Source organism: Acipenser ruthenus, chromosome 11 (genome assembly GCF_902713425.1).
Source record: "Acipenser ruthenus chromosome 11, fAciRut3.2 maternal haplotype, whole genome shotgun sequence".
In the NCBI taxonomy this organism is placed as follows: domain Eukaryota; kingdom Metazoa; phylum Chordata; class Actinopteri; order Acipenseriformes; family Acipenseridae; genus Acipenser; species Acipenser ruthenus.
This window is the reverse complement of record NC_081199.1, coordinates 7,613,710-7,633,327: the sequence shown is the minus strand read 5'-3', so window position 1 is coordinate 7,633,327 and position 19,618 is coordinate 7,613,710. Positions and strand designations below refer to the sequence as shown.

The 19,618-nt window shown below is 42.2% G+C and overlaps 1 protein-coding gene across 3 annotated transcripts; it reads right to left on the bottom strand.

Moving 5' to 3' along the window:
- Positions 1 to 56: 56 nt before the first annotated feature.
- LOC117427054 (coiled-coil domain-containing protein 63-like) lies at positions 57 to 19,424 on the bottom strand. Of its 3 annotated transcripts, XM_059033216.1 has the most exons (11): positions 18,833 to 19,424; positions 17,326 to 17,477; positions 8,340 to 8,529; positions 6,681 to 6,803; positions 5,998 to 6,179; positions 5,015 to 5,205; positions 4,185 to 4,402; positions 3,103 to 3,177; positions 2,585 to 2,777; positions 1,576 to 1,770; positions 57 to 1,441 (listed from the first exon to the last, which is right to left on the bottom strand). In XM_059033216.1, the coding sequence occupies exons 2-11, from the start codon at positions 17,475 to 17,477 to the stop codon at positions 1,302 to 1,304; spliced, it is 1,659 nt and encodes a 552-aa protein (XP_058889199.1). In that variant the 5' UTR covers positions 18,833 to 19,424; the 3' UTR covers positions 57 to 1,301. The 3 variants fall into 3 exon arrangements, with proteins under 3 accessions (XP_058889199.1, XP_058889198.1, XP_034780989.2); XM_059033215.1 differs by lacking the exon at positions 18,833 to 19,424 and having other exon boundaries at positions 17,326 to 17,724; XM_034925098.2 differs by lacking the exons at positions 17,326 to 17,477; positions 18,833 to 19,424 and adding an exon at positions 8,701 to 8,779 and having other exon boundaries at positions 58 to 1,441.
- Positions 19,425 to 19,618: the final 194 nt, after the last annotated feature.

Genomic DNA, 19,618 nt, shown 5'->3' with positions numbered 1-19,618 from the left:
TAATAATAATAATAATAATAATAATAATAATAATAATAATAATAATAATATGGGAGAACCATACACAGAGCACTACAGCTACACTTTCAGTCTTTTTTTAAAAAAGGGAGATGGAGCTTTGATATAGTAATGAGGGATTCCATTTGAATAACAAAAATCACTGTCTGGGATGAGGGAGAGTGTCACTGTTAACATGTGCTTATTAATATTTGCTGCAGCGTCAGTGGGGCACTGGAGGTGCCTGTTACTCACTCAAACAATTAGATGCTAGGGTTTAAATGGGAGTTTGAATCATAGCTCACTTTGGGATACCTGACTCAAGCAAAAAAGTCAGAGCAACTTCTTAATTCTGCTTATAGTGCCACCTAAAGGTGTATTTAAGAAACACAGCACTTGCATAATTATTAGGGGTGTATTTTCCAAGCTTTGTAATCCAATGTGCTGTCCTTCTTTCTAGTGCGTACAGTATGGATGCTATTTGTAATGTTAAACAAACTACTAACAATGGGCTTGTGCATCCAATCCATTTTACAGACAGATTGTCTCTAAACTAGGCTGTACCCATCAGCTTATCAAAGGTCATCAGTCAGAAGTGTGAAGACAGATGGTAGGTAATGTCAGGCTGTTGGAGGCTGTTGGTTTATAGGCTGTCAGTGCTATACACAGGGGGCACGTACAGCTATGGCCAAAAGTTTTGCATCATCCTACAGAATTAACTTCATACAGTCGAATGAAGCTTACTGAATAATGTTACGTTAACATATTGAATTACACACCGCTTTTTAGTTTTTCATATACTTCATGAAAAAATGACAAAAATTGAGAAATGTGACATTATAAAATCTAACATGAAATATTGTACTACTATTATGTCTTCCAGTAGACTTTTGCGACATCACGTTGTAGCACCTACTAGCAACCTTCTATCAAAATCACTCAAGTGTGCTGTAATGACACATTTCTAATTGAAAACAGGGAGATACAGCTTTCATATATCCCACAATATATTTCAGATGCCATTTGCCTATCAAATTAATCAGGCAGCAAAGTGTGTTCTATAGATGGCAGGTGTTTCTATTTCCTTGTTCCCTGTATGTCTAATTCTAATCGGGTCCTCGCAACAGCCTTCAGTAGCTGAAATAGCAAAGAGTGATCACACTATGTCAAGTGACTCAATAGCAACTCTGTTAGTTCAAGCTCTTGTTGTATTCTTGTGATATTATTAATATATTAAATACTTAAGGGGGGAATCTTTTCATGGTGGGAGGCGTGGTGCATGTGGCTGGCTGTGCCTGCGCTGCTCACAGGTTTTTCAGGGTCTTCCTGCCGTCACGGACCCCCCTGTCTGTTTTGGACCCCTCCATCCCTTTGCAGAGCTCCTCTTTAAACGCGACCTTCTGGAGAACCTTGTCATGCAAGGATTCAAAATCCAGGGGCCACTCTGGAAACAACAGGGGGAATCATCACATTGTATTAGGAACCTCGCAGGTTAGGTTAAAGCAAGGGAAGTGGCCAGCAGAAGCACAGAAGATGATACAATCTTAGAAATCAGTTATACTATTCTAAGGGCTATACCTGGAATCTCCACTGGGTTAGCGTCGCTCCCCTCCATGGCTGAAGGCAATTCTATTTTAATGTCCGGCACAACAGACAACAGCGAGGAGCCACCCAGTAGAGGGTTAGTGGGAGGAATGTCCTGATACTCGGCCTCCTTCATGCCCAGACAGGCCAGAGCCATCATCAGGTCGCTGGTCTTATGCTCCAGAATACCTGCGAGGGAAGGGCAGGATAAGTCACTCACCAGGTCACTTCACCTATTGTGCACCGGAGAGAAAGAAGGGGAAATGATACCAAAGCACTAATACAGCTGAGGCAACAGAGGTCTTTCACTGATGTTCGGTACTCCTGATTGGTAGTTGTGGCAATGTGCTCTGCCCCTGTGTGCATTTCTGTGTTGTATGTTGTGTGTGCTGTGTTAATGTTGGTGTATACACGGGATATAAACGGGTCTGTGTTTCACGTGTGATTTAAAATGTAGAATTGTATTTAGGCACGAGGATGGCACATCACTTCACGTGCATTTAAAGTATATAATATGTGAGCACGAGGTTGCACATAATGAATTCACGTGCTGGGATTCAAGTGAATAATTAATTAGTAATTGAATCCCAGGACAACAGTATATATAGGTGCATGTTTCACTCACTCGGGGGTTGGGTGTTCGTGAGTGGAGAACGGGAGAGAGAGAGAGAGGAGATAAATTATTAGAAAGAACAATTGCTACAGCGTGCTGGAAGTGCCAGCACGGTACTTGTTTAGCGTTCGTCCACTTGTTTTGTGTGTTAGTATGTTTTGTTTGTCTGTTTATTATTAAATGCTGCTTCACCAAAACCCCAAGTCTCTGTGTGTGTTCCTGTTTTCTGGTCTGACGTCACCCACTGCAGCCGTCTTTGTGACAGTAGCAGTTTCAGGGGTGAGGTGGGATTAAAACCAGGTATTTCAAATCAGGTAGGAAAACGGTCATTTGTAAAATAAAAAAACTAATAAATTGCTATATAGAAGCACAGTAAGAGGATGGCTGTACCGATGTACTGCACGATGTTGAAGTCAGTGATGCCTTGCCTTCCCCCCAGCTTGTTCACGATGGAAGAGGGGTCGCAGTTCATCTTGGTGAAGAGGGACTCCACGCCAGTCTTGAGCTGGTCCAGGGATTTACAGGTCAGCCTGTACTGGAGCTCCAGGTCATTGGCCTGCAGAGTCGTCCTCTCCAGCGTCATCTAAACAAGAGGTAGAGAGGGGGACAGGGAGAGGGACGGGGAGAGAGGGGGTCCAATTCAATCACATTTACATCGCGGGGGAAACTGGACATTTCCTTCTGCACAGATAATGAAGCCTCCTTCACATATTAAAAAAGTACTAAAGCAAAGTGACTATTTTACATATTCAAAGTTCTTTTGCCCAGTAATTTCTGCAGTTTCCCATCCTTTTTTACTTCTAGTTCCCAATGATTAACCTTGTTTGGCCGTCCTTTAACACAATTTTACTAAGCTTTACCACGCTTCTAGTAAGCTTTATGAAATTCTCTAACCACTTTCTCATTACCTCCAGGTTCTTCAGGGCTGCATGCCTGTCCTCATTTAATTGCTTGTTCTGAAACTGGAACTGAAGAATTTCCCCCTGTGCAAGAAGGAGGAAGAATTAATGCCGCAATACTGTTTAACAAAGCACAGATGGGGCAGTTTGGTCCGATAGTTCACCAGAAATTGATGTCACAGTAACATTTAAGGGGAGGCAATGGAGTTGTCTATTTTACCAAAAACCACCAATTGCAGTGCATGGTGACCACACATACTGCAGCAGCAAGTGTCCTTGAGCCAGGGTATAAACTGGGTACCCCCAAATCACAGACCGAACCCAGAAACCCCTTTTACAGGCCTTCTGCTTGACTGGTGTAGAACAGAGCAGGTAACTGCCTTATCTTACAGAAGAACAGCTCAATAAATATAAATATGAATCCTGTTTCTTAACATAGGTCATACACTCAATCAACTGTAATATATACACACTGTCATTTTGATGAATGCCAGTGTGTATATAAAATACAATGCCTGGCCACTTTATTAGGACATGTCTGCCCAGCTGGATTTGGCATCTTCCTGAATTAGAGACGCAAGGAAGGATGATAAGGTGATGAGACATGTGATCTCAGCACCACTATATAGCTGACGTAGATCTCTTAAGCAGCGTTACGGATCAAGCTTACCCACCCTGTTGGCAATGGCTACTTTCAAGGCAATAACGCGCCCGTCCAGCATGCTACAACTGCGGGCGACTTCAGCCATCTTCCACGGCCGCCATCCAATCAAGCATGCTTGGGATTGAACAACAAATTCGTCATCACGATCCTCTGCCTCTTTGTGGATCTATTGCGTATTAATGACTGAATGGACACCCTCCAGCTGTGAGCTGTGAGCAGGAGAAACAGAGGCTGGACCCGGTATAAGCACAGGTCCTAATAAAGCGGCCAGGTAGGGTTTATTTATACTGTCAAAAGGCCACCTGTTAGACTATGCACAGGTTTAGCAGTACTGTACTGCTGTATTAACAACAAAAACTACAGGTTTCTTCACAAGCGGACAAGTGGTTCTCTAGCAGGACAGACTGAACATAGCTCCTGAACACACCTGCAGTTTTTGTATCTTTTCCTGCAGCATCTCCGTCTTGTTATTGAGCTCGTTGATGTAGCTGAAGTAAGCAAAGTTCTTCTCCTCGTTCTCAATGAACTGCTGCCTGATCACGTCCACGTTCTCCTGCCCCGTCAGCTCCACCACGCGCTGGTACGCAGTCTGGTAGCTCTCGATGGAGTCGCCACCCACCCGCTCAATCAGTCTCTGCTCGGTGTCTGGAACCCAGTGCAAGGCAGTAAAGAAACTCAAACATGTCTAATCTCCAAGTACGTCAGAGCGGATCCATTACCCTACTCCTCAGCAACACAGCACCCCCAGTGCATGTAACGAATACCACACGTGTTCTACATGCTATTTCCTCCTGACGTTCACTGGGAGCAGAGGGACAGGTTAATGGTTGCACTCTGGTGTACCAGCTGTACTTGAGCGCTGTATTTGCCTTATAACAGTGCCCCATAGTAAAAGCATAGCAAAGTGTAATAAAGCACTGTGAAAGCATTGTAAAGCATAGGTGTGTGAAAAATATAGTCCACTTTGTGCTTTAATTAGGCATCTTACACAACTAAAAAGGCTCCTGCATATTATCATTTATAGCTATGTGTTCCTTTTCTCTTACTATTTTAAAACAATTGCATGTGTGGCCTATTAAAGTCATAAATTAATTAATAAGCTAATTTTCTTATTTTGACCATTTTCAGTTACAGTGGTTTGATTTCTTATGCACAACAAATCAAAACTACAGAAGCAATGGGGTGTTGTTAATTAATTTGCACACTACTATAACACAGGCACACACAAACTGCCTCACACATCGTACACAGACGTACTTTTCTTTTTGGCGACTTTCAGCTCGTCATCCTCGGCAACGCTGCGCTCGTGTGATTTGTGCATCATGAAGTTCCTGAGTTTGTGGTCGTGGTCGATGATCCTCAATAACTCCTGCACCTCCGTGTTGAACAAGGCCTTGTCCTTCTGACTGCGATCCCTCACCGCTAACGCGCGGGCCAGCGCCTCGGACCTGAAACACACGCACAAACCCGCTCCAACTCAGCAACCCGCAGGATTCCAACGCAGGGAACTTAAACCAGACCTCAAAGGGGCCGCCTCGTACATATTCACACTGGAAACAAAACAATATGCTTTGTACTTCTTTTTAAACATAACTGCAATTGTTTTGATATTTTTATCTACAAGTTCTGAGTCAGATCAACCGGGGGATTGCTCCAAAACAAAGACATTTGCAACAAATCAGTACAAGGCCACACAGTGAGAGTGTAGTAAAAGTCACATTGTTTGATATTGTGTTACAGAAGGACTTGTAATGAATCTCCTCCTAGCGTAATGTTGTTGTGACAAGCAGGTTTCTTTCAAGGGGAGGAACCTCTCTACAACTGAAACTACCTACAAACTGTACATGCTTGTTATTGATTAATAGTACACAGATTGCTGACTACAGTAAAACACACCAATGAATCATATAGTTAAAAACAAACTAGCATGGCTGTGGAACACCGCAGCTGTGAATAATGGCTGTCATGTAGTAGTACATCCAGCAGGTGGGGGTATACACTGTTTGTTTGTTTATCTACAAAATGGACAATACCTGTTCCGAAGGCATTGTGTTGTCAGTGCTGGTAATGTTGTGGTCTGCTGATGGCTCTGCTGTGTTTATTCAGGGTAGAAAGCTGGTATTATAACAGGTAAGGGCAGGACACAAACTGGAAACCAGACGGCTCTGCAGTTGAGAATGTGTGGTCTGCTGATGTCAGGAGGTTCATTTCAACACCACTATGACACAGACAGTCTCTACCTTTGGTCATAGGCCTCGGTTGCCTGCTCCACAAGCTTGTTCATGAGCTGCTGCTGGAGGCACAGTTCCCTGCTGATTTTGTGAAAGAAGTTCCCATACTTGTCCCTCCAGAACCTGTGGTCCTCAATCTCCTCTCGGAGGGCTGTGTTCTTGGCCAGCAGTTTGTCAAAACGCACAGTGGCCTGAAAAACCCAAGAGGTTTAGTTCAACTGATCAAAACAATGGTGTGTCTCAATACCACCCAAAGATCATTCAACTAGGACCCTCCCTGGCGTTTTACACCTTTCTATAAAGAGACTTGCATGCACTGTTACATGTTAGATTTTCATAGCCTTCATACACAAAGAGCTGGAATTTATTTAAACACTGGCAGAGTTTGGATCCTATACTCTACAGGTCATCTGAATAGACCCAGTGACCTGCTCTGAGCTGTGCTGACAGTTTCAACACATTATAACATACATAGAACATACAGCACAGTTCTAAAGCTTAAGAAACAACAACAGCACAGATTACCAGGCTGGGGCCGAAAGAGTAGGACTGACCGCCTGTAAGCACGTATGAGGACGAGACGTGGGTTACAGACAGCTCGTGATAAAAGTATAAAGAAGACCCTAGCCCCAGTTTCCATGCAGTTCTGCTGCAGCTCAGTCCACAGGGGTGTTAGCAGGCTCCCTATGTACCTGCTGTAGACAGCTCTCCTGCACTCTGATGTGCTTCTGCATGGAGGCGGTCTGCCTCTGTTTACCGATCGGCCCTCCCATTTTCTTCCTTTTCTCAAAGATTTTTCCTTCGATCTCTTTGATCTGCAGAAAATGACCAAATTCAATTGCAGGCCAAGAGACACATAGTATTTTTTAAACGTGCAAAACACTCAGCAGTAAGAACAGTTATATGTATAAAGAAAAGGTAATACCTGGTATTACACTAGGCTAAGGTAAGTCTTTCAGGAAGTCTTTTACTGCTCCAATTCTTAAGTAATGCTGCAGCACACAACATATCAGATACATAGATAGTACTAGATATGAAAAATATATTACTATACTATACTGTACTATGCCATACTAAACTATGCCATACCATACCATAATATACCATGCCATGCCATGCCATACCATGCCATGCCATACCATACCGCTATGGCCAAAAGTTTTGCATCACCCTATAGAATTTTGCTTCATAAAGTCGAATGAAACCTGATGAATAATGTTACGTTAACATCTTGAATTACATACCGCTTTGTAGTTTTCCATATACTTAACAAAAAACTGACAAAAATTGAAAAATGTGACATTTCAAAATCTAACATGAAATGCTGTACTACTATTATGGCTTCCGGTAGACTTTTGCGATATCATTTTGCATTTTCAGAGATCTAAATTATGTTCATATAGTTTTTTCTTTATTATTATGTCTCAATACTAAAATTCTTTTGACCATAGCTGTACTTTACTATGTGGTCCCTGACCACATTCCGGCGCCTCCTTAAGACTCACCTCTTCAAACAGCACCTGTAGAACTCCTCTGTTTGTATCCTGGGACACTATCACCCTTCATGTAAATGTGCTTTATTTTGCTCTTATCTGCCCCCTATTTTACTGCATTTAATCCTGTACTTCAGAATACTGTAATCTGCCAAGTGTTTAACCTGTAGTACTTTGTATTTAATCACATCCTGATGTAACTATCACTATTTAATCATATCCTGATGTAACTATCACTATTATCTGCTGTATTATTGAATTGTGGTTTGTCACACTTGTACTTTGCTTGAACAAAAGTTATTGTATGTCTTGCTCTTATTGTATTACTTGTATTGTAACACTTGAAATGTATTTGCTTACGATTGTAAGTCGCCCTGGATAAGGGTGTCTGCTAAGAAATAAATAATAATAATAATAATAATAATAATAATAATACTATACTATACTATACTATATATTTGTTAGCTATATAAGTAAGCATTGTAAAGAATAGCGAGGTATGGTAATAAACATAGTAAATCAGGGTAAAGTATGGTAGGTTGACTGGGTTACCTGTGAGTCCAGCTGGCTCATGCATTCTTTTGTAAGAGTTGACTGGGTTACCTGTGTGTCCAGCTGGCTCCTGCGTTCTTTTGTAAGAGTTGACTGGGTTACCTGTGTGTCCAGCTGGCTCCTGCGTTCTTTTGTAAGAGTTGACTGGGTTACCTGTGAGTCCAGCTGGCTCCTGCGTTCTTTTGTAAGAGTTGACTGGGTTACCTGTGTGTCCAGCTGGCTCCTGCGTTCTTTTGTAAGAGTTGACTGGGTTACCTGTGTGTCCAGCTGGCTCCTGTGTTCTTTTGTAAGAGTTGACTGGGTTACCTGTGTGTCCAGCTGGCTCATGCGTTCTTTGTGCTTCTTGATGAGCCTGTCATACTTGTCCTTGCTCTCCAGCAGGGACTTCATCTCCATCAGGTCAGTCCCATCCTGCAGGACATTCTGGTCCGAGTTCAGCAGCAGCATGTCTGTATCGATCTCTTTGTGCTCTTTTAACAGAGCGCTGATCTCATCCCTGCACACAATTAAACAAACCCGTTGAAACAAAACAGCCATAACACTCTGGGCACTGCCATTGGTTGCAGGTCTCAAATGTGCCCTTTTGCAAGAATCACGTGTTATATATACAGCAATGTATTTTTTTCTATATAAAGTACAATATCCAGTAATAGGTAACCATGCTTACAGTGTTGCTCTTCCTTGGTCATTTCCTCACCCCTTCAACATCATCTTTCCTGTCATTAACCAACCAACCGCTTCCTCAACTGTTTGCCATGCTTTCAGCTGGAAGCATGCTTTCAGCCAGAGGAATGACCTAGGAAGTGCTAGGGTGACACATTTTAAAAGGGAAGTGCATGTTCACTGTCACAGGTGGGGCTTTCATACTGCATAAGCGAGATCTACCTGCAAAACAGGTACGACTTCTGGAATTATCTTTTCAGCTGCAATTACTTTAATAAATAAGCCAATGAAGACGCCCAATTTGAAGTCATTCTAGTGCATTTTATTTTGATATAGTCAGTGGCATCGCTCTCTTTCACTGAAATGAATCAACAAAGCATTCACACCATTGTTATCACATGTCTATACTATGGCTTTATTTTACTATTTATATTACACATTTAATGGTTATTCAGTAGTTTTACAATGACTTATGACATGTAACATGTACATAGTGTAACCCGGTTGGTATTAGTTACGTAATGTGTAGGATAGCCAGAAGGTGTAGAACAGGATGAACAGATGGACGCCACACAGGAAATGCAAAACTACAGTAACTTATTGTGCTGCTGCTCTTTCTGCGTTATCCACAACACAACAGAGTGTCCCTGTAGTCTTGAGGGAGTAAATCATACACGTAATAAAGTTCAGGATTGTCTCAGGTCCGTCGCTCACCATCCACTTAAACCTCCTGGCGTGGAACTGCAAGGTGAGTAGGTTCAGCTTTCTAGTGGGCACTCCCAACCCTTATAAACCACAGTTACTTTATTCCTGCGTTGCATACAGTTCCTCCAGTCCCCTCTAGAGGCAGTGCACAGACAGGCCACCCCTCCTCCAGCGAGTACGTTGGTTCAGCTCTGCTGCTCCTGGGTTACAGAGGTCCTGTACTGCAGGGTGGACACGACTGCCCCTCCTGGTACTTGGTGGAAGTCCTTTATATGCTGCAGGTCTTAAAGTTAAAAAGTATACCGTCCAGAGACCAATCCTAACAACTAATAAAACAGTACTTCAAATAAAGCACACAGTGTTTTTTCTTCCACTGTACACCGTGTGCGCCAATCTCTGCTCCTCTCAGCCTTTGTTCCCCGTAGCTCAGAGGTATAACCGTCACTGACTTATATGCATTGTAAATCCACTCCGTTGAGTAAAAAGAATTAAACACGCTGTTACTCCACGTCCCACAAGAACAGACGCGCACTTTCTGCGTGCACAAGCAGTGTGGTACTTTCCAGCAGCGTCCTCGGTGATGTTAGTGCACCGCAAGAATCTTAACAATCAGTCAGTCCCACAAAGAACGCCAGTTCCCTGTACACATTAACACAGGCCGTCTGTCTGGTAACAGCGAATGAATAACAATGCAAAAACCTGGGTTTACATACCCTTCCTTTAAGCCTCTGTACTTCGTCCAACTTAAAAAGACGTTTCAATTGCTGGTTGTTTTTATAAATCCGAAGTGCCTCTTCAGGTTAATAAAAGAAGGCTTACAGCTTTCCTTCTTCATAAACTGAACTGTGCTTCGTTGTTCAATTTAAATCTTCCACCGTACGCCGTCTCCAACTACTTCAACAATTTTAATATTGTAGACTTTCGCCGTCTCTACAATCACCACGGAACTCTCCACCGTTCCTACGACCCCCCCTCATTAGCTTCGCCAGTCCATTTAAACCTGCGCTAATTACCCAGTATGCATTGACTGGTCACGCTAATGATTATGGGTTCTGTAGTTCACTCTATCCCTTACTTCTCACAACGGGATTTAAAAACAACCAGCAACACATTCATCTCCTTTATACAGCGATTTCATTTTGGTACAACCGTTCCTTTTACTTCATTTACTTTATTGTACCCTCTGTATACCTCATTCCTTCTACATATCCTCCCACTCAGCTCTAACCTACCGGTTCGAGCGACCTTACTACCCCAACAATGTATTCTAGAGAGGCCATCAGCATTGGCATTCTGCTTACCACTACGATGTTCAATTGTGAACTTGTAAGGCTGTAAAGCTAGAAACCATCTAGTTACTCTCGCATTCCGTTCTTTATTTTCCTTCATCCATTTCAGCGGCGAGTGATCAGTGACTAAGATGAATTCTCGTCCTAACAAATAGTACTTTAAGGACTCAATTGCCCACTTCACAGCCAAGCACTCCTTTTCCACTACTGCGTAACGAGTCTCTCTAGGCAAGAGCTTCCTGCTTAAATACATGACTGGGTGCTCTACACCATTCTTTATCTGCGACAGTACTGCTCCTAGTCCTATTTCAGACGCATCTGTCTGCAAGATAAATTTATTTGCAAAATCAGGTACCGTTAATACTGGTTCACTACACAATGTTCTACTGATCTCACGGAACGCTGCCTCCGTCTCCGTGGTCCAGTTAACCTTATTCAAAGCTGACTTTTTAGTTAAATCAGTTAGTGGTGCTGCAATGGTTGAGAAGTCAGGTACAAACCTCCTGTAATACCCTGCCAAACCTAAAAATGCCCTCACTTGCTTTTTCGTTTGCGGGGTTGGCCAGCTCTTTATGGCTTCTATCTTACTGACCTGAGGTTTGATAATACCACCACCTACCACATACCCTAAATACTTTGCTTCTTTCAAGCCTACATAACACTTCTCAGGGTTCGCTGTTAAACCTGCGTCCCTTAAGCTACCCAAAACGGCTTCCACCTTTTTTAAATGATCTTCCCACGACTCTGTAAACACAACAATGTCATCAATATACGCAGAGGCATACTCTAAATGAGGTCTTAGAACTTTATCCATTAGGCGTTGGAACGATGCCGGTGCGCCATGCAACCCAAAAGGCATTACCTTATACTGGTACAATCCCCACGGTGTGGAAAAAGCTGTTTTCTCCCGTGCACCCGGTGTTAATGGGATTTGCCAATATCCTTTGGTAAGGTCCAACGTTGTTAAATACCTCGCCTTACCTAGCCTCTCAATAAGCTCATCTACCCTTGGCATGGGGTAGGCATCAAACTTTGATACAGCGTTTAACTGTCGGAAGTCATTACAAAAGCGCCAAGTGCCATTGGGCTTAGCCACCATGACAATTGGGCTACTCCATGGGCTATGCGACTCTTCAACTACGTCTAGGGTTTTCATTAACTCTAGTTCTTTCAGAACATCTGCTTTCTTTGCTTCCGGTATGCGGTATGGTCTGACTCTAACTTTAACACCCGGGGCTGTCACAATGTCATGCTCTATAACACTTGTTCGGCCCGGTGTTAAGGAAAACACTTCACTGTGCCGTTGTACCATTCTACGTACTTCTTGTACCTGTTTTTCTGCAAGGTCCGGTCCTACGTTTATTTGACCCTCTTTACCACCTTTCTCCATATTATTTTCTACGGGTGTCTCTGGACTGCGAATTGCCTGTCCAGTTTCAACTGTTAAAGCTTCTCTATCTACCCATGGCTTTAATAAATTAACATGATATAGCTGTTCCTTCTTACGCTTATCATGTTGGCGCACCTTATAATTTACTGGCCCCACTGCCTCGATAATTTCATAAGGTCCCTGCCAATGGGTAAAGAGCTTACTTTCTGGAGTAGGGACTAAGACCATCACTCTATCTCCAGGGTTAAACTGACGAACTTTAGCCAGCTTGTTATACTGCACTGCCTGTTTCCTCTGTGCCTGTTTAAGGTGACTAGTGACAATGGGAGTGACCCTATCTATCCGGTCCTGCATTTGGATAATGTGGTCCACTATATTTTTACCTACTTTGTTTTGCTCCTCCCACGTTTCTCTGGCAACGTCTAATATTCCCCGTGGTTGACGCCCATACAACAATTCAAATGGCGAGAAGCCTGTGGAAGATTGGGGTACTTCTCTAACTGCAAACATTAAGTAGGGTAACAGTAAATCCCAGTCTTTCCCATCCTTGGATATCACCTTCCTTAACATTGATTTAAGGGTTTTATTAAAACGTTCTACTAATCCATCCGTTTGTGGATGGTAAACAGATGTTTTAATTGGCTTTATTTGCAGCAATTTACACAAATCTTTCATCAGTTTACTGACGAACGGGGTCCCTTGATCCGTCAGGATCTCTTTGGGGATTCCCACCCTAGAAAATACCTGGATTAACTCTTTGGCAATGGTTTTTGATGCCATGTTCCGTAAAGGAATCGCTTCAGGGTATCTAGTGGCGTAATCTAAAATTACCAGAACATATTCATGTCCCCTAGCTGATTTATTCAGCGGACCTACCAGATCCATAGCTATCCTTTCGAAGGGTACCTCTATAATAGGCATAGGCTGTAGAGGAGCTCTGAAACTAGGTCTGGGGCTAGCTCTTTGACATTCAGGACAGGATTTACAAAACCGTTCTACTTCTTTGTTAATCCCTAGCCAATAGAACCTTTGCACTATACGTTGTAATGTTTTCTCACTTCCCAAATGGGCACCAAACAAATGATTGTGTGCTAATTTTAACACTAGTAAACGATATGCCTTGGGTACCAACAGCTGTTCTACTTGATTACCATTAATTACCGTAACCCTATACAACAAGTCATTTTTAATGAGATAATGCTCTTGTGGGTTAACAGTTACATTCTCCACGGGCACATCATTAATAGAAACCACTTTCTCTCTAATGTTTATTAGCGTGGGATCCTGCGCTTGATCCCGCCCAAAATTCCTGGTTGAAGGAGAAAATGTATCATACCAATTATCTACCCCACCGTCATTTATCTCCACAACCTCTTCACCAGTTTCCTCTAATATGTCATTGGGGGAGCACTGGGTGCTTACACCTTTCCCCGCCCTTTTTCCAACTTCTCCCACCAATACATTTCTACCTAGTGACACTTTCCATTTTTCTAGGCGTCTTTGTCGACGACTCTTATAAATTTTATGGGGCCGTGGCCCTTCAAACAAGGATGCATCGCTAAATGGAAACAAGGTTGCTAGACTCTCATCAGTAGTATTCCCTACTGTATCTTTTAGCTTTGGGCATGCCAATTCCCTCTTTATGGTTACCAGGTCTTTGAATCCTGGATAATCTCTACCAAGGATTACACGATGGGGTAAACTGCGCACCACACCCACTCTCAGAGTGTACACTTGCCCTTGAAATAACACAGTAGCCAGAGTGGTGGGGTAACATTTCACATCCCCATGTATACATGTAATACCTATGGTGAAATTATTGTCCAATTGGTTTGTAGCTATTAAATCTGCTGCTACTAAAGTTAATGAGCTACCAGTATCAATGAGAGCGTTAACTATGGTTCCATTTATACCTACTTCTGCTACATAGGGAGCTTTACCTTCCAGCTTCCCTGGTATTACAATGCTACCACAAAAGTGATGCCCCATATTGCACTGCATAGGCTCTTCCGTCTGCGGACAGTGCCTAGCAATGTGACCCATTGCATTACATTTATAACATTTGTAAAAAGAGTAATCAACTCCCTCTCGTTTACATGTTATACCACGCCCCGCCCCCTGCATTTGTCCCTTCACGACTGTATGCCGCTCTTCATTACCCCTTGTAGAGGGCTTACCCGTCTTGAAGTAGACGCGCTGCTTCCTTTCCACCGGGTCAGGTGTTGAAGTTTTAGGACTGGGGTTCGCAGTTGTGCGCACCAACTCTTCGGCCGCTAGTTGGCGTTCCACCAATGAGATAAACTCATTCAGTGTAGTTGGATCTCCTTGGCCCACCCACTTTCTCATAGGCGATGGAAGGGCTCTGAGATATCGATCCATCACCAGGAGATCAATAACCTGGTGACTGCTGTTCTCATCTGGTTTTAGCCACCGCTTGGCTAAGTGGATGAGATCAAACATTTGCGATCTTGGCGGTAGTGACATCTTGAAGCTCCATGCGTGATATTTTTGGGCTCTCAAAGCAGTAGTAATCCCAGCCCGGGCTAAGATCTCAGCTTTGAGTACGTCGTAACTGTCAGCTTCCTCTTGAGCCAGGTCAAAGTAAGCTTTTTGGGCCTCTCCAACCAGAAAAGGTGCGACAATTCCGGCCCACTTATCACGTGACCAGCCCTCTCGTATTGCAGTCCTCTCGAAGGCTAAGAGATAGGCCTCGATGTCGTCTCCGCTCGTCATCTTGTTCAGGACATGTGTTGACCTGATTGATGCATTGGTTGCAGATGGAGTAGAGGAAGTAGGGGCTGTAGCCACTTGTTCCAACCGTTGAAAAATAGCCACTCTTTCTACCCTTGCTTCATGTATCTGTTCATTCTGCAACCGGTTTGCTTCCTGTTGCGCACTGGCCATGTTTATCATGGTCTGTAGCAAGACGTCCATGTTTGCCATGTTCAATGGTGTTCTACGGTCAGGTGGGTACTGTAGTTGAATCCTGCAGTTTTGGCTATCCCACTGCTGCCACCAAGTGTAACCCGGTTGGTATTAGTTACGTAATGTGTAGGATAGCCAGAAGGTGTAGAACAGGATGAACAGATGGACGCCACACAGGAAATGCAAAACTACAGTAACTTTTATTGTGCTGCTGCTCTTTCTGCGTTATCCACAACACAACATAGAGTGTCCCTGTAGTCTTGAGGGAGTAAATCATACACGTAATAAAGTTCAGGATTGTCTCAGGTCCGTCGCTCACCATCCACTTAAACCTCCTGGCGTGGAACTGCAAGGCGAGTAGGTTCAGCTTTCTAGTGGGCACTCCCAACCCTTATAAACCACAGTTACTTTATTCCTGCGTTGCATACAGTTCCTCCAGTCCCCTCTAGAGGCAGTGCACAGACAGGCCACCCCTCCTCCAGCGAGTACGTTGGTTCAGCTCTGCTGCTCCTGGGTTACAGAGGTCCTGTACTGCAGGGTGGACACGACTGCCCCTCCTGGTACTTGGTGGAAGTCCTTTATATGCTGCAGGTCTTAAAGTTAAAAAGTATACCGTCCAGAGACCAATCCTAACAACTAATAAAACAGTACTTCAAATAAAGCACACGGTGTTTTTTCTTCCACTGTACACCGTGTGCGCCAATCTCTGCTCCTCTCAGCCTTTGTTCCCCGTAGCTCAGAGGTATAACCGTCACTGACTTATATGCATTGTAAATCCACTCCGTTGAGTAAAAAGAATTAAACACGCTGTTACTCCACGTCCCACAAGAACAGACGCGCACTTTCTGCGTGCACAAGCAGTGTGGTACTTTCCAGCAGCGTCCTCGGTGATGTTAGTGCACCGCAAGAATCTTAACAATCAGTCAGTCCCACAAAGAACGCCAGTTCCCTGTACACATTAACACAGGCCGTCTGTCTGGTAACAGCGAATGAATAACAATGCAAAAACCTGGGTTTACATACCCTTCCTTTAAGCCTCTGTACTTCGTCCAACTTAAAAAGACGTTTCAATTGCTGGTTGTTTTTATAAATCCGAAGTGCCTCTTCAGGTTAATAAAAGAAGGCTTACAGCTTTCCTTCTTCATAAACTGAACTGTGCTTCGTTGTTCAATTTAAATCTTCCACCGTACGCCGTCTCCAACTACTTCAACAATTTTAATATTGTAGACTTTCGCCGTCTCTACAATCAACACGGAACTCTCCACCGTTCCTACGACCCCCCCTCATTAGCTTCGCCAGTCCATTTAAACCTGCGCTAATTACCCAGTATGCATTGACTGGTCACGCTAATGATTATGGGTTCTGTAGTTCACTCTATCCCTTACTTCTCACAACGGGATTTAAAAACAACCAGCAACACATTCATCTCCTTTATACAGCGATTTCATTTTGGTACAACCGTTCCTTTTACTTCATTTACTTTATTGTACCCTCTGTATACCTCATTCCTTCTACAATATATATTATAGTTTCTATCCATATACAACATATCCAAATCCATTCCTTGAACTCTTTTAATGTCACTGCTATCTTAAAGTGTTTTTGTTGTTGTTTAAAAATCTATTTGTATATAATTTCCTGTTTCAGTCACCACATCCTGGTGACGTTTTAAAAGTTAAAGGCTCCCTTGTGTCCTCATTAGAGCTCTCAAAAGTACAACTAGTATACTAGAGTGTAACCATTAATTTGCACCCCTGGAACACTCTGCCCCTCATGTAAGAGATCTTGTTCTATGTGGGATTTCTTACTGTATTTGTGTTGCAGAGAACTTAGCCTCACTGTGTTTGTTTAGGCAGAGAAGCAGCTGAGGGAGGTGTTAGCTTCAGCACAGAGGTGCAACAGACTGCATTGCACTTCAGTGACAAATGTCTGAGTAGCTTACAAACGATGATTCTTGAAACGTGGGAAGGCCGTGCCACGCTGGGCTTTTGGAAGCCAATGATATTTGTTTTTATTACCACAGAAAAGAAGCAATATGCTCTTTACACCCCATAGTCTCCCCAGGCTGTTCTGGCTGCTCAAACTGTGTGAAAATATATCTATTATAATAAGAGAGACACACTATACTCAGGGTATTATTATATCAATCACAGAAACCAAGATCAGACTGTAGAATTATAAACTGAAGAAGGTCTTCAGCACCACAATAAGGCTGGGGACCAGTGACAGTAGAAATCATTTTTTTGGGGGGGGTTTAGATTTACTATGGAATGTACACTGCTGTAAGGCGGTAGGTTGTTGCTACACTGTGAACACTTACCCCTGTCGTCGAATCAGGTGCTGCGCCTCGTCGCAGTAGATCTTGTATTCATTCTCCAGGGTGTGATACTGGTGCTGAAGCTTGTGCAGCTCCATCTTGACTGCAGCCTCACTGTCAGGGTCAGTGGAGTCCACAGTGTGGCCTAGAGGCATCTTCAAAGAGAGAAAACAGTCCACTGCAACTCAACAAGGGGTATACCAGCACAGAGGCTCTAAGCACAATGCTAAAAAAAAATCATAATGTTTGCCTACTGCAACCTATTGACATCCTGTGCAGTAGGTCTGAAGGCAACAGTCATTTTTTATTTGTTGTGTTGGAATATCTGAAAATACTAACTTAAAATAAAAGTAATAATAATAAATTAAAATTCAACACATGAAAAGAGGGCCAGGTTTCAGTGTTTTAGTGTTTTTTCTGTGACCTTCAGAACACAGTGCAACTCTAATATGCTTCCCCAACTCACTTCCTTTCCACTCAGCCTTGCGGAATCAGAAACATCAATAGTGGACCATACAGAACACATGCAATATGGTATGAAATTCAATATCGGGAAAATATAGGCTGTATTGACTGTGCTAGAAAAATGATACAGTGAGAGTGACATTTATTTCTGTTTCTTCTATAGTGAATTAAGAACGAAACAATTTGCACTGGAAACGAAATTATGTTTTCGAGAGAATCTGTGACCTACCAGTTTACTGGGGTAAAGTACCGCAAGCAAAATACATTTTGCATGGGCAAATACCAACTTGATATTTCCATAAATGTAAAGTTCTGGCTATGTGCGTGGACAGCAATTCTCATTTTTTAAAGCTGTTATATAAGGGTATCAGGACCATAGTTCAAATGAAGCTCGAGGTTTAGGTTCGGAAAAAGAGCATTGTAATTAGGCTTGACATTTATAATTGTACTTTCTGATTCCATTGAAAAGGTCTCCGTTAAACACTTTGGGTCTATTGTACCGATCAAAATATGAATATTAACCCAGCTGGTGTTTTCCAACAGGCATTTGTTTGACCCCCTTATTAACGTCACAAAAAATGTGAAATTTATGATGTCACACCAGTCTAATTTAGAATTATACCAAACGCTGATATCACTGCACCATAAGTACATTGAAATGATACCACAATGCAAAAACATCGTTTCTCGATGTGACTCTACCATGAAGCAGCATTAGTTTAAGGAAATTAAATCAGATTTATATCTATCTAGCTATAGATAGATAGATAGATAGATAGATAGATAGATAGATAGATAGATAGATAGACAGAAATAAAAAAATTGAAATATAAAAATTAAACTACAGTTTCTTATGTTAAATTACCTGAAAGTCTTATCAATTTACAAAGAGCTCATAACTGAATTGTATGTTTCGTTTTAAGTTTGATTTGACTAATTGTTTTACTAACTAAGTGTTTTATTATTTTGACTAAATTATTTTAACTATGATTTAAAAATATAGACATCCGTATTTATATTTTAAAAAAAGCAAGTGTTATCTTACCTTATTGACTTCCTTGGTAAGTATCGGAATATACCAAAAAATATATCTAGGACTGTTTGAAAGACGTCCACTTGTAATTCCCGTTCAGTGTTTATGAGTGGCGGCGTTTCATTGATCAAATGGCGTTTTGAATATTAAAATAATGTTGTGACAATAAGAAGTGATTTTTCTATTATGACGTAGTTATGACCACATGATGACGTACTGGAAATATCTATTATGTTCTACGTAAAATGTGAATAGGCTACTGTTTTCAATATTTCTAATAGCTGGCATATTTTAAGTCCTACGGGTCAAATGTTTTGAATGTCACTCCATAAGGCAGAATCTCTTTTTTGTTTTGTTTACAGGGAAAACTAAGATTTTGATTTGTTTGTTCAAACACACTGCAGCGATGGCTCGTGTATTTCAATGATGTGATTAGATGAGACTAGCTTTGTCAGTAAAACACTGAGAAAGAATGACTCAATAATTATAATCCAATAATGGAACACCAGCCTGTATTGTATAACACGACTATAGTGACGCTGCTACTCAGAAATGGATCATACAGTATACTGTATACAAATAGCCACCCCCATACGCAGCAATACGCAGTACAAAAAAAAGAAAGAAAAAAATAATTGGGACATACACATACGTTTTTTTTTTTACATTAACAATGTGTGTCAGTCAGTACAGCTACATATGCAAAATAGCCCATTTATATTGTAATACAAAATAACGCAGCGTTATTGACAGCCCGGTTTGTTTACAGCACAATCGGACCCAAGCTATATTCAATTA